At 43.3% G+C, this 16,169-nt stretch overlaps 1 protein-coding gene across 1 annotated transcript in view; it reads left to right on the forward strand.

The window, feature by feature from the left end:
• Nucleotides 1–15,703, forward strand: part of LOC147663153 (uncharacterized) — a 40,971-nt gene extending 25,268 nt beyond the window's left edge. The window contains exon 2 of the mRNA XM_086950632.1: nt 8,904–15,703. Coding sequence (XP_086806758.1) covers nt 9,830–11,359 — 1,530 coding nt within the window. The 5' untranslated portion in view covers nt 8,904–9,829 and the 3' untranslated portion in view covers nt 11,360–15,703. The remainder of the gene's footprint in view (nt 1–8,903) is intronic.
• Nucleotides 15,704–16,169: the final 466 nt, after the last annotated feature.

Here is a 16,169-nt window from a genome sequence, read left to right on the forward strand (position 1 = left end):
ACTTTAGGATCAGGGTCTTGGGAGCTCCCAGAAGTAGTGCGTTGCAGTAGTCTAGCCTACTGAGGATAGAACTACGCACTACCTCAGCTCTAGCTCCTCGAGGAAAGATTGGCAGAATTTTACGTAGGGCACGAAGCAGGCCCATACATGTCGCTGTCGTCCTATTTACAGAAGCATCAAGCTGCAAATTGGGTTCAAACAGAACTCCTAAATTGCGAGCTGATTCTGCAGCTTCCACTGACCCTGGGATGGAAGTCGGCCAAAAATCGTCCGGTAGTGCACGTGGAATACGGTCTGAAGAACAATGGAGCACCTCCGTTTTTGATCCATTAAATTGGAGTGAGTTGGCTCGCAACCATGCTGCTGTGGCCGACATACAACAGTGCAAAGTGTCCCTTGAAATTATCTCTGATCCTTCAAATGAAAAGATCAACTGAGTGTCATCGGCATAATTGATGACTGATATGCCGAATGACTTTATCAGTTCAACCAAAGGTCAGAGATATAGGTTAAAAAGGATCGGACTGATCGCCGATCCTTGAGGGACTCCTTGATTCACCAGTCGTGTGGATGATTGAAAAGGTGGAAGTGCCACAGCTTGTTGTCTGTTGTCAAGATAGGATGTGAGCCAGTCTAGAGCCAGACCGTTCACTCCCACGTTCCGAAGACGGCCAAGTAAAACTTCATGGTCCACCGTGTCGAACGCGGCCGACATGTCAAGCAGCACCAAAAATGCTGACTTGCCCCTATCGACACTCGTCCGTAGGTCGTCCAACACGGTGACCAAAGCGGTCTCGGTACCATGGGCCGGTCTGAAGCCAAACTGGGCCGCATCCAGACAGAGATTTATTTCTAGGAAGTTAGACCATGCTCTGGTGACCCACCGCTCAAGAAATTTAATCGCAATGGGTAAAAGCGATATAGGGTGATAGTTGGCCACACAGAGAGGGTCCAGAGAAGCCTTTTTTAACAAAGGAGTTACGATTGCCAACTTCCAGCTGTTTGGGACTGATGCTGTGGTCAATGATTGGCAGCAGATGGAATGAAGAGGTGGAAACAACTCATCTTGGAATGACTTCCAGATCTTGTGGGGCATAGGATCAAGTGGTGACCCTGAGGATACGCCATTGGCCAAGACGCAAAACTCCTCTAACGAGGGAATAGGAAATTTGGGTGGCTTGATCCTGCTGGCACGCCATCGGCCCCCACAGGTTCAGCTGAAGGAGGTCCTGTGGGTTCCTTGCCCTCTTGGATCTTCCCTATAACTTGGACATGCCGTTCAACCTGCCCCATTCTGAAGTGTTAGGCACAGAAGATGAAGATTGAGAAGGGTAGTAGGATCCCTTTGAAATCTTGCAACCCAATTAGAACCTGGACTGGTATGAGGACCTGGGTGATGCCAGCTGCCTGAACACCTCTCCAGATTCTAGCATGCTGTCTCCACCTAACCTGGCTATAGATGAGGGAGCTTCACTTGCAATGGTGGTGCATACAGGTGCGGAGGTCTTGGAAATGCAGCTTCCTACGGTGGCAGTCAAGACTAATGTCCTGACGGAGGTCCTGCAACATGGTGTCTCTTCCTCGGAACACTTGCTGCCTTTCCAAGAGGCCTTGACAGATGTTCTACTGGACACCAGGTCCAAGCCCAGCACAGGGGCTCCTATGAATAGAACTTTTGCCCACCGCCACCGCCCTTCAACACTCGACCCAGCTTGCCTCTCTATCCACCCCACCCCAAAGAGCATGGTGGTCCAAGCCTCCACTACTCACAATGCGTTTCCTTCTTAATTCCGGACAGGGAATCCAAAAGGCTGGACAGCTTTGGTCAGAAAATCTTTTCTTCCAATAGCCTAGCATTGCCTCTTGGGTGGTTACTCCCATTCTCTATGGGATACGGTTGGCAAGTGCTTCCCAGAGACTCGGAGGAGGACTGAGTTCTGGTCTCCCAAGCCATTACAGACGGGAGAGATACGGCTAAGTTTGCCATACAATGTGGCTTAGATACAACAGACAGAGCGATTTCCTTGATGTTGGCCGCGAGGCACCACGCCTGGCTGAGGATATCTGGCATTTCAGGGGATTTCCAAGCTAACCTTATGGACATGTCCTTTGATGGCTCCTGAATCCTTTGGAGACAAGGCAGATGCAGTGCTTGAGCATTTTAAGAACTGGTGGGCTACGGCCAAGTCCTTAGGCCTCTCCACATCATCCCGTCCTGTGTCTGCTTTTTGCCTCTTTCGTGGCTAAGGAAGGGGCTACAACAATGCCAACCCTATTCCAGCCAGAGGATCCCGCAAGTCCAGCAACCGCTGCGGGGCCTCGAATGCAGTTCACCCCGACTCCATGGGTTGGGCAGCCAGAAGTCAGATCAAGCGACAGCCCCCTCCTCCACCGCAAAACCTTCCTAGTCCGATCCTTCTTTATCATGGATGTTCAGTTTCGTGGCAGGATACGCCATCACCTCCACCACTGGCGCGATATCCCCTTGGACGGGTGGGTGCTGCAAATAGTCCTTTAGGGACTACTCCCTCCCCTTTGAGACTACTCCTCTCTCCATGCCTTTGACTTACGATTGGCTGACGGAGGATCACCTTGCCTTAATTCGCCCGGTATTCAAGACTCTTGGCCAAGAGAGTCATAGAGAGGGTCCCCGGACCAGAGATAGGCTGTGATTGCTACTGCCCCTATTTTCTGGTTGTGAAGAAGCATGGTGTCCTTCGTCCTATCCTAGACCCGAGAGCCCTCGACTACTTCCTCAAAAAAGGAGAACTTTCAGTTTGCCGTGCTCCCCTTCGGCTTCACCAGTGCCCCTCGGGGGTTCACCAAGGTGATGACGGTGGTCGCAGCCCATCTGCAGAGATCAGGGGTTCCAGTCTTCCCCTATCTTGACGATTGATTGTTCAAGGCGGCCTCATCCAAAGCAGTCGACTTCCACCCCCAGACTACGGCAAATCCCCTGGGCTCACTATTAATGTGCCGAAGTCATGACTGATTCCGTCTCAAACGCTCCCTTTCATCAGAACAGTTCTAGACATAGTGCAGATTTGGGCCTATCCTCCTGACTGCCGAGTCAAGGATATTCAGGCTATGATACCGAAGTTTCCGCCTCTATCCTGGATTTCGGTAAGACTGACTCTGAGGCTGTTGGGCCTCATGGCCTCCTGCATCTTGCTAGTGGACCATGCCAGATGGCACATGTGGGCTTTGCAGTGGGACTTGAAGTTCCAATGGGTGCAGCATCAAGGAAATCTCACCGACCTACTTCAGATATCGGAACGCACCCTGAACAACTTGCAGTGTTGGCTGACAAACCACAATTGGGTCACAGGCAGACCCCCCCCCCCCCATCCCCACTCAGATCTCACTGTAGTGATGGATGCGTCCCTCCTGGATTGAGGCGGCCATCTGGGAGAGGTTGAGATCAGAGGACTCTTGTCTACGGCGGAAGCCAAGCTCAAGATCAATCTGTTGGAGCTTTGTGCGATCCGGTTGGCATTGAATGCCTTTTTACCATCCCACAAGGGAAGTCTAGTTCAAGTGTTCACGGACAACACTACTGCTATGTGGTACTGCAACAAACAGGGCAAAATGGGGTTGTGGACCCTTTGTCAGGAGGCGCTGCATCTCTGACTTGGCTAAACAACAGGGCATTCCCTTGGTGGTTCAACATCTGGCGGGTTCTATGAACGCCAGTGCAGATGAACTAAGCTACCAGTGCCTTGCGGATCAAGAGTGGTGTCTCCATCCGGAGACGGCAGACCTGAGAGCAGAAGACGGCCCGGGACCAGGGTTCGATTCCCGGCGCGGCAGGTTTCTGGACCAGGGTCAGCGGACTCGATAATTCTCTCGCCTCGGTGCCCACTCTGATCAGCGATCACACTCGGCAACTCTGGGCATTAGCTTGCCTCATCTTCACTAACGGCCCCACCAGACCGCCGGGGATGCCTGGTCTCACCCTGGAGATACCCATTAAGGGACCATCTCTCAGGGAAGCCAGGAAGGGTTTCGCAGCGGTCGAAGCGCCTTGGGACCCTACGGGTAAGTAGTGCGCTATATAAATGCCTATACATAAAGTGGTGAGAGCCTTGGTTAGATCTGTTCGCCTCTGAAAAGAATGCATAGGTGGAGCACAGGCCTTCTATACGCCTTTCCTCCCATACCACTCCTACCCAGAGTGCTCAAGAAGATCAGGAGCAACAGGGCCCAAGACATCCTTATGGCTCCAGACTGGGCATTGAGAGTCTGGTATCCTAAGCTTCTACAGATGAGCAACGATCTTTCGGTCAGGCTGCCTCTTCAGGAGGATCTTCTATCCAAGCAGCAATGGAGGGTCCTCCACCCGAACCTGTCCACACCGCCTCCTTGCTTGGAGAATTAGCAGACAGTTGACAGCTTTTTACCTTCTTGCCGAAGTCTTTGAAGTTATTTTGACAGCCAGGCGTCTCTCCGCAAAATTGGTACACACCTGCAGATGGCAAATGTTTTGTAAATACTGTACAGAATGTTCTATTGACCCTTTGTCTGCTTCCCCGTTAGAGGTCTTTTTATATTTTCTCGTTGGCCCAGCAGGGCTCTACTCTGGGCACTCTGAAGGGCAACCTGTCAGTTGTGTCTGTTTTTGTTTGGCTGCCCGATCAGCCATCTCTTTTCAATTCTCCTCTTGCTCACATATTTTTGAATCGGCTTAACAATATGTTCACCCCTTTGCCTTTTATTATCCCCTAATGGAAGCTTATTTTGGTCCTTACGTTTTTTGATGTACGCGCCATTTGAACATCTGCTCAATTGTCCCCTCCCGCTGCTCACTATTTAAACAGCCTTTTTAGTGGCAATTACTTCTGCCAGAAGGGTGAGCGAACTACCAGCACTGTCATCTCAACCTCCTTACCTGACCGTGTTTCCAGACAAAGAAGTGCTCTGAGCAAGGGCATTTTTTCTGCCAAAGGTGGTAACACCTTTCCATTTGGCCCAATCTGTTTCTCTGCCCACTTTCTATGCACCTCTGCATCCTTTCAAGGAAGAAGAGCATCTCCACCGTTTGGACCCAAAAAGAGCGTTATTGTTCTACCTTGATTGTACAAAAGAGTTCAAGGTGGACAACCAAATCTTCATAGGGTATGTGAGAGCAAAGAAGGGGTGAGCAGTTCAGAAAAGGACTATTTCACGCTGGGTCATCCTTTGCATGAAAATATGCTACACCTTGTAGAAGGGACAACCTCCTGAAGACCTTAGAGCCCGTTCTACCAGGGCGAAAGCAGCCACCACGGCTCTCCAGTGTGGTGTTCCGGTTTCTGACATCTACCAAGCGGCCGCGTGGGCGTCTCTACACACGTTTGCCAGACACTACTTCCTGGATCCTCAAGTCCGCAGGAAGACCCTCTTTGGCCGCTCTGTTTTGCAGGACTTCTTGGTCGGAAACCTTTCTGCAGTCCCCCCTCCAGGGTTGGTATTGCTTGGGTATTTGTTCATAGGTAAGAAATCTGCAGCTACATGTCTATATCAGATGGACAAGTTATGTACCTTCAGTAACACCTTATCTGGTAGAGACATGATCTAGCTGCAGATTCCTTACCGACCCACCCAGTCTCCCTGCACTGCGGATTGATTTAGTGTTAGGGCTGTTTCTCCTTCATTACCCTAGTTGTTTTTGGCACGCCATGGTCAGTCACTTCATGGCTCTGCGCTTCTGTCGTGAAAAGTACTGATGTCAGCTCACTAGGGCGGCGCCTATATAGACGACATGGACGTCACGACGACGACGAACCCGACGCCTACAACGTAACATGGAGTCGACCGACGCCACCTTTTGGCACGCAGGGATACTACGTCCGGATCCAGCTTTACACCATGAATTTCAAAGGTAAGGAATCTGTGGCTTGATCATATCTATACCCGATAAGGCATTACAGAAGGTAAGTAGCTTGTCCAACAAGGGGAAGAGACTTATAAGAGAATATGAAGGTTAAGAATTTTGGCTAGCGTCTCTTTAAGCATTTTGGTAAAAGCATATACACCAATTTCAGTCCATGTTTGGCTGGAAATAACTTTAGTCAGGAGCTTTTTAAAAAGAGAGGCAACCAATTTTTTCCAGTTCCCGGTAGGTTTAGGACAGGAACAGTAATATTATTTGCGAAGAATGAAAGATGACTTCAAATGTAACAGTAAAATGATCTGACTAGAGAGCTGGAAGGGCCTTTAAAATGTGTACATGTAGTCTGTACTGAATAGACGTTCAAGAAAATGACCTTCTTAATGTGAGGGTTGTTGCGATTGAAGTTTAAGTCAGTCTATATTTAGAGTGGTGTAGAAAATTTCAAATACACGTGATGGGTTTTCAAACCACTGAAGTGCAATAATGAGGTCTTTATTGATGACTAACTTGCAGAGGAAGACTTGTAAATCATGGAGCTTGGAAATAGCAACGTTTACTTGGCTGTATAGTCCATGGAGCTTCGAAATGACAAAGTTCAGTTGGCGGTATGGCAGAATTTGCTGCAAGGATTTATTAGTCCAATGTAATGAACGTGCCAGGGCTTCCTGAAGTAGAGAGTCTGGGTATGAGGAGGGCAGGATTTGAAGGTCAGAACGATGGGCAATGGCAACCACGCCTCTCATGTGATCTATTGGTTATTATGATATTACAATCTTCAGGTATGTGGATAGTGTGTTGGTGTTCAATTTTGTGACAATATGATGCTGGGCAGATGGTGGGGAAAATAAATGAGACCTAGTCATCTGAGAATGGGAGTGGACAACGCTTGCCAATGAATGTAGTTGCTCATAGGTAAGTAAGAACAGTCAGCTTACCTTTATAGGAAAGAAGCAGCATTTCATGCGGTGATTAGGGGCATAAAAGCACAGACAGGCCTGCCTATGGCACATCTGAGGCACTCCCTTGCAGGTTATGGCCTTATATGTGTTGAGGGACTTCTGCACATGCTCAGTACATGGTTCAGCTCCCTTTAATAACGTTTCTGGGATATTAGAGGAATTTAAGGGAAGTGAGTCACTACTAGTTGTATCATGAGCAGCATGTCATTTTAGAGTGTAAAGTGGAACACCTTTAAAAATACTAATCATATTTCACCAACCCCAAGGAAGGAATACAATTTTGAAACCCTTACAGGGTTGCAGTTTTTGATAAAAGCTTATGTAGAGGCAACTACTAAGGCTATGCTTATTGTTTTTAACTTGTACATTGTTGCTGAATTTATTTATGTTAAACTTGAATTTGTGCTAATCTGTTTACAGCTTTATATTCCAATCAAATACTTTATTTCAGTTGAAACCATAAAAGCATAGTTATAGCATTCATATAACCATTAATAAATACAATTTTAATTCAGTTTATGTGCTACTGAGACATAAGATCTTCAGGTTAGGAGAAATTGCCGTTGACACAGTGATTACATCACAGATATCTTGGTTTCTGTTTAATTCAGTTATGTGCGCATCTGATCACAGGCATCTTGTGGCCCGATTTTAGAGTTTGGTGAAGAAACCTATTTAGTCACAAAAGTGACAGAGTACGCTTTTACCCAACCCAACGGTCTTCCCACCCTAATAAAGTCAGGAGAATTGACAACTTTCTGTGAACAAATCCCCCGTTGCTCTGTTGATGGAAAGCACCCTCAGGCAGCACAGCAGAGAAGGAGCCGTCTGACGAAGGGCATAACACCACCCATTTTACGTACGGTAAACAATGCGTTGTGATGTGTTTTTGTCTCGCTGTTACCTGGCAGTATAACCTGGCGATCAAAGGACAAAAAAACACATAATGACTCCCATACCGAGGGGGAAAAGTCCCTGCGTATTGCGGTGAATAGTTTTTTGTTTGCAATTACATATTCCCACTTTTTGAAAACTAAAAACGTTAGTTAATTTTGGTGAATGAATGCTAGAACCAACAGCGGCTGTCCACCAAACGTTTAGTATGTTAACTGTGTGTCCGGCAGTGATCTTTAAGTTTGGTGGATGGTAGTACAACTGCCAAACACTAGATTAGGCCCTTAGTTACTGTGTTAATTAAAGCTTTAATCAATGGATTAGAAGGTATCTTTGTTTTTGCTCAGCAATTTAGATCTCATTTATCATTGTTTAGGTTTTATATTGTGCTTAGAAACATTCATCAAGGAGTTATGTTCGTACTCTCTAACCTGAACTCTTCGTTCCTCTACAGCCCTCCAATTTCAAATCCCAGAAATGTGTGTGTGCTTTTCAGTCACTATTGCCAAACTGTGGAATTCTCTTCCTTTATGTCTCTGATCGATGCCTGATAACATTGTTTGTACAAAACACCTAAAAACGTGGCAATCTCTTCCGTAAAACCTTAACCTCTGGCTTCAGCTTTCTCTTCTTTAGCATTAGAAAACTGTAGTTGGTATTGCTGTGCTCCTCAAATAACTGGAATAAAGGTCTTAGAAGCTTTCTTATTCATACCAATACATCGTGTTGAAATCACCATTTAATGATAATGTCTATATGTCAATGTCAATTTATGCCGTAATTATTGGATTAGACATCCGAGTTTTTGTTTTAATCCATTTTGTTAGCAGTCATGTTTACCAATTTAAACTGTGTTTCTTATTATGTGTTTGGTACTTGGATTACAGATATCTCAGTGTCCATTATAATTTGTGTTGTGACCATTGTTAGTGGCTGACTATCAATGTGCTTTGGATCTCATTACAAATGTGTTAATCTTTTGGTTTATAAATGAATAAAATACTGAGGTCACCAGATTGTTTATACTAGTTCTATGCTAATGTGTTGTGACTATAACTAACAGAAGCAATCCTGGCTTTTCTTACTTCATATCTATATAAAAAATAAAACAATGCTGATATTTGTATTTTTTGGCTCATAAAATGCTAATGCTTATATCTTGTTTTTTGTCCCTGAAGTGAAAGAAAACCAGAACAATAGTTATGGTCAGAGGAATATTGTGAACACCAGGTACTGCAATTCAACTTTTGAGACAGTAGTCTCTCGAAATTTACGAAACTGTTTTTTGGGACTTTATTCCACTAAAGAATCTCTATGTAATTGTTAGCCATATGCGCTCCTTGGGCAAACAACCTTTTTCTGTGCAAAATTGGTAGCAAACACCAATGGACGCCTCATGAAAGGGACATAGTATGCCACAACAAAGGAGTAAGGATTATCTCATGAGTATGACTACAAATTAACATTCCAAGGAACTCTAATCCATCAATGGACCCACATGAGAGAAATGCCACACCAATGTATGGCATGTAGTACATCTTTCCAGGAAAACAACTCTGTGTTCGTTAACTGCACCTAACTTGAAAGTACTAACCTGGACTGACACAGGAGAAGCTACACACATTTGCCCAGAGTCTCTAGGATTTTTTATTACAAGGAATTTATTGTTTAAACTCCATGTGTGCATTATGGAGAAGGCTCGCATATGCTCTAAATGTGACATAGGTTTCTATATAAATACCCATTAGGAAAACATCAACGGGATCCCAGCATCCTAAAACAAAATAAATCTGCAGTGTTTACTTAGCCGTCTGTTAGAAAAAGCCATTTGATGGCAGGCAAACAAAATCCTACAGAAGAAAAAGCATTTTACTGTGTCAAATGTAAAGACTTTTTCACAAATGTCTCTCTCATTGGACAAAAGTCAGGCAAAACTGAACCAAGACCATATTAACTGCAGTGAGCGTTATCAGACGTTCATTACAAAGGCACAGCTGAAGATAGATCAACAAACTCATACTGGTGAGAATCCATTTGAATGTTCGTAATGCAATAAGGCTTTCAATCAAAAGGGTGAACTAGCATACATCACAGAAATCACACTATGGAGAAACCATATAAATGTTCTGAATGTGACAAGACTTTCAAGGAAAAGAGTGATTTATCATCACATGAGAGAATCCACACTGGGGAAAAACCATATAGATGTTCAGAATGTAATAAGGTTTTTCGTCACAAAAACAATCTGATACGACATCAGAGAACACACACTGGAGCAAAACCGTACAAATGTTCTGAATGTGATAAGACTTTCGGGCGACTTGATACTCTGCATGTACATCAGACAATCCACACGGGGGAGAAACCATATAAATGTACTGAATGTGACAAGGCTTTCAAGCAGAAGACTAGTCTTTTAGTGCATCAGAGAATCCACACAGGTGAGAAACCATATAAATGTTCTGAATGTGACAAGACTTTCAAGGAAAAGAGTGAATTATCATCACATGAGAGAATCCACACTGGGGAAAAACCATATAGATGTTCAGAATGTAAAAAGACTTTCAGTCAAAATGCGAATCTGATAAGTCATCAGAGAACACACACTGGAGCAAAACCGTATAAATGTTCTGAATGTGATAAGACTTTCAGCCATACTAATTCTCTGCTTATGCATCATAGAATCCACACAGGGGAGAATCCATATAAATGTACTGAATGTGACCAGGCTTTTAAGCAGAAGATTAGTCTTTCAGTTCATCAGAGAATCCACACAGGGGAGAAACCATATAAGTGTTCTGAATGTCAGAAGGCTTTCAGTACAAAGGCACAGCTAATAAGACATCAAAGAGTTCACACTGGGACAAAACCTTACAAATGTTCTGAATGTGAAAAGGCTTTCACTACAAAAGGGAATTTAAGGTTGCATCACATGTCTCACAGCGTTGAGACTCCTTACAAATGTTCTGAGTGTGACAAGGGTTTCAGAACCAAACTTCAACTAATGCGACATCAGAATGATCACAAAGGAGAAAAACCATATAAATGCACTGAATGTGACAAGACTTTCAAGCAAAAATGTGATTTATCTTCACATGAGAGAATTCACACTGGGGAAAAACCATATAAATGTTCTGAATGTAATAAGGTTTTTCGTCACAAAAACAATCTGATACCACATCAGAGAACACACACTGGCGAGAAACCACATAAATGTTATGAGTGTGTCAAGTGTTTCATCACGAAGGACCAGCTAATAATGCATCAAAGAATTCACACCGGTGAGAAACCATATAAATGTTCTGAATGTCAAAAACGTTTTAGCAGAAAAGATGACCTATCCAGACACCAGAGAATTCACACCAGTGAGAAACCCTATGAATGTTCGCAATGTGAGAAGGCTTTCAGGTCAAAGGGACCGCTGAAAATACATCAAAGAGTTCACACTGGGACAAAACCTTACAAATGTTCTGAATGTGAAAAGGCTTTCAAGGAAAAGAGGGATTTATCATCACATGAGAGAATACACACTGGGGAAAAACCATATAAATGTTTTCAATGTGAGAGAGCTTGCAGTACAAGGTCACAGCTGATAATACATCAGAGAGTTCACACTGGGACAAAACCTTACTGATGTTCTGAATGTGAGAGGGCTTTCATCACTAAAGGATTGTTAAGGATACATTGCATGTCTCACAGCGGTGAGACTCCATACAAATGTTCTGAATGTGATAAGGGTTTTAAAACCAGATTTCTTCTAAAGCGCCATCTGAGCGATGACACTGGAGAGAAACCATATAAATGTTCTGACTGTGACAAGGCTTTCATTCTGAAGAATGAGCTATTAGTACACCAGAGAAATCACACCGGAGAGAAACCCTACATATGTTCTATATTTGTGACGAATCATACGTTATAAAGCATGTGACAAGGCTTTCAGCAGAAAGTATAGCCTTTCACTTCATCAGAAAATCCACACAGGGGAGAAACTGTATAAATGTTCTGAATGTGACATGGCTTTTATTAGAAAGAGCATCCTGATGATACATCAGAGGATTCACAGTGGAGAGAAACCATACAAATGTCCTATATGTTATAAAGCTTTCAATCAAAAAGGTAATCTGTTGTGTCATCTGAGAAGCCACACACCTTAACTACATGTGTAGATCCAGTGACAATTGAGATAATTTACAACCGAGAAACCATGCACATTTAATTAATGTGACAACACTTTCAAGGAAAAGCATCATCTATTACCCCACCTGAGAAGAGATAAATGAAAGAAATCATATTTATATATATTAAGGGCCTGATTACGAGTTGAGTCATTATTTATTGACACAAATAAATACTGATACCATGTGGTTCATTAATTATCAGGTGCCCTAAGGTACACCTATTACAAGTTTGCTGGGAATAACATGCATGTTTTGGTCTTTAGCGCACCAAAATCTAGATGATACGGTAAAACCCGTATGTTATCCCCTGTTAACTTTAAGCAGATTTGACCTGAAGTTTGAGCTATTTAACATCCAATAAATATCAGATGCGTTGAATACCTTCAAACTCGTAATTCCAACCTATGAGTAAACAGGGATTAGCACATTGGGTCAGAAAATTACAACCAGCTTATACTCAGGCTCTAAGTGCAAATGTCTTTACCTACATAGGGTCATCATGACAGACACCATAAATGGTAATATTGTAAATACTTTGAATCCAGCAAAATATTAATTACAGAGATATCACTTATAATACACAAGAGAAACTGCATGCATGTTCTGAATGTGGTAAGAAAATCAAGTAAAAGTGTCCTCTCGCATTGCTTCAGGATGTTCAGAATAGGGAAAGAGGAACTCCTGTAAATATTTAGCCTTTTAACAAGAATCTAGTTGAAAAATAAATGACAGCGGCTTGGACATTAAGGAATCTTGCATGTCTACAGTAAACCATCCTTCGTCCACAGAGGTAATGACAACAGCAGTGACCCAAATGTTCAGAATACTGTACAGCTTGGAGAGATGAGTATGTGCTGATTTCATAGTTTCATGTGGCTGTACAATGTACATTTCAAAACTGTTATAGAACACATCCAGTACACAAAGAGAAATCAGGAATACATGCATAATGACTGAATAACCATTTAACAACAGATCAAGCAGATAGAAATTAGACAATTGGGCAGAATGTAACATAAAGTAAAAAATACCAGGTACTACAGAAACATCATACTGATCAAAGTAGAGGCATAAACAGTTATATGTGGTTATGAAAGGTCAAAATAAAACCATGAAACAATATATTACTCGTAACATACAGTTTACAGTATGGCAGAAACACTGGGGCCACGAGCTACAGATAATTATGAAATTACTATTATTTCTAAACTGCTGTTTAACCACCACATTCTGTAGTCAAGCGAAGTCAAATATATAACATAATGCATCTCTGTACCTTATGAATGCTTGAAACTGAGCTTTTCGCTTCAAGGTGCTACATATATTTTTGTTAACATGAATCAATTTTTGAGACATTATTAGATTAACATGAAACCTTTAATTGGATCTGAAAATCAGTTAATGCACTGATGAAGTGACTCCCTTCGTTGGAGTCCTTCATTTGCTAGGCCACTTCTGGATCTGAGGCACACAATGAGGAAAGATATCTGGGACAAAGAAATCTGAAACAAAGGGACAGATCTGTTCCTGGAAATTAAATTAAAATGAGTAATTCCCTCCAGTCACCCTTCCTGAGTGATGCTTGTTACTTATTGCATCACTGCATTTTGACAATTGTTTCTCTCAAGATCTGCCATTTACAGAATTACAAAAAGGCCGTCTCTCTTCTGAATATTTGTGAGTTCTGCCGGTGCTTTCCTGTGCTTAGCACTGTCACTTTTTTTACAGGACCGGGACTATACATTTCTTTTACGCGGCAGTGGTGGTGAATGTAATGTTTTAAAAAATATATGCACAACGCTCTTCCTACATCGTCTGTGCTGCTCTCACTCTCACACATTCGTCAATGCAGGCTGGCACACCGCTGACTGGATTTCATTTTCAAGCTTTTTTAAAAGTAAAAAAAGCAAACTGTCTCTCCATGAGCCATCTATATTTCCGCGGTTAAAACCCTTCTCCTTCCAAGAAAGTTAGAGATCCTCTTCAGGGAGTAAAGATCGGAAGTACGATGGAATCTTCGTGTCTGTTACCTGTCATGTGGGCCTTCAGTAGCTCCCTATTGGTTTCTGAAGGTCTAAGGGGCTGACAGGGTGGTGTTTGTGTTTGCTCGATTTGTACGTCATCTGATGCAGACGGAGGAAAATTATACAAATACACGTGCTTCACATCTACTTCCCCCTGAAGTTGCCAGTTTTAAATGGGAACAGGATTTGGAGCGAGTAGGCATTGAAACAATGCATGCATCTAAAGGTACGTTTGTTTGAAGCTACTGTAGGAAATACATTTATATTACTTGACGATTGTCACCAAGGTGGGGCAGCTGGGGTTAAGTGCTTTGGGCCGTGCAGAAGACAAAGTGCAGGAAAGATTTAAAACGCTATCATTATGAAAAACGAAAGGCCCGATATTAGCCTGGCGATCCCAGGTAGATTAGTCAGTAAACACGTGGCTTGTGAATATGCACGATTACAGGAGTACGGTGTGCTGAGACCTGTAGAATGAAAGGTAAGGAGAATTCTTTCAGTATTCTCCAGCTAATCACTACACCAAAGCATGTGAGAGCCAGATATTTTGCTTGGCAAAGCACACCTCAAGAAGTCTGAACGGCAAACCAAGGTTCATATGTGTATTCTGTGCAAATAAAACGCACGGGTGCTTTGATCTGCTTGAAAAGGCTCCCTACAACTCTTTACTCTGCACGGGAAGGGCATTGTGATGTGGTTATCTTTATTGCACGTGCACCACAACTAAATACTCCACAGCCTGCCTGTACGCTTTTGAGAAAACCTATGAGCCCCAGCACTTATTATTTTACAAATTAAGCACTGGGTTAGTGTGATAAAATTGAACAGCCCATCTCATGGAGCATGGCGAGATGGCAGTAATAAAAACAGCCTCGGATGCCCTACATCATGGGTAGTCACAAAATTTCTCTCTGGGTCAAATTTACAGTGTGGTTTGTGGCTGAGGGCCGCACCGGTGGGGGCGGGGTGAGAGCTGGAGGGGCGGGGCTAAAGCAAAATAATTGTGACCTGAGGTTGATCGCAGATCCCTGCAGCAGGCGCCTTCGTCCACTGAGCCACCAGACCCGGCATACACACATCTCTCTCCCTGTCTCCCTCCCTCTGTTTCCCTCTGTCTCCCTCTGTCTCCCACTCTCTCTGTCTCCCACTCTTTCTGTCTCCCTCCCGATCTGTCTCTGTTTCCCTTCCTTTCTCTCCCTCTGTCTCCCTCCCTCGGTCTCCCCCTGATTGACTCTCTCTGTAGCCCTCTCTCGCTCACCCTCTGTCTCCCTCCCTCTCCCTCTGTCTCTCTCTCCTTCCCTCTGTCATCTCACCCCGTGTGTGTGTGTGTGTGTGTGTGTGTGTGTGTGTGTGGGTTTGTGTTACTATCCTTGTGGGGACTTGGGTGTGATAACACACTCACGCTGTGGGGACTTGATTGCACTGTGGGGACCTGAACCCAGGTCCCCACAAGGTAATGTCCTTTAAATGATAAAAAATGGCTTCAGGAACATCTGTGTCAATTTTTACAACTTTTAAAAAAATTGTCTTGTGGGGACCTGTGTTTCAGAAAGTGTGTTTATATTTTTGCTCCCTCTGCCCCCATAGACAGGAGGCGGTACTGCAGTCTTAAACACACTTTGCATTTAAACACACTTTGTTCACCAGGAACACAAGTTAGCAGCAGAAAGCACAGATATTTCAAAGGAAAAGCTGCAAAACCTGGGGTTAAAACATTTTTTTCATGCAAAGTAACATTTTCCCCATTTAATAAAGTAAAACTTTATTTACATGAAAGTTTTGCATTCAGACTATTTGAGTTTAAAAATATTGTTACAAGCAATTTGGATACGATTTGAATCCCAGATTACATCACTATTGTGGTATGATCCTCAGCTGCAATTAAAGAATGATGGTACATTAAAACATGATACAATATAAACTGATCTGATCGTTTATTACAAATTTGATTACATATTAATATGCACTTTGGAATACGTTCTTAAGATGATGGCTAGATGAGTGAGTGCCTAGAGTTGCATTGTGCTAACAGCTATGCTCTCTCAGATGCCGAACTGCAGTAATGTCATGCCCACAGCAATGGGAAGTTGAATTTTAACCGAAAAAGCATGTTCTTAGAACATTAGTGACATTCCTAAAAAATATATTCAAATATTGCCATAAGTTGAAATTACATTTAATTGAATTGCTTAATATTCAAACTGTTCCTATTGCTTTACAAATTAAATCAGCTTCATTCCCA

The sequence above is a fragment of the Lissotriton vulgaris genome, unplaced genomic scaffold, assembly GCF_964263255.1.
Source record: "Lissotriton vulgaris unplaced genomic scaffold, aLisVul1.2 SCAFFOLD_2118, whole genome shotgun sequence".
NCBI classification, from domain to species: Eukaryota; Metazoa; Chordata; class Amphibia; order Caudata; family Salamandridae; genus Lissotriton; species Lissotriton vulgaris.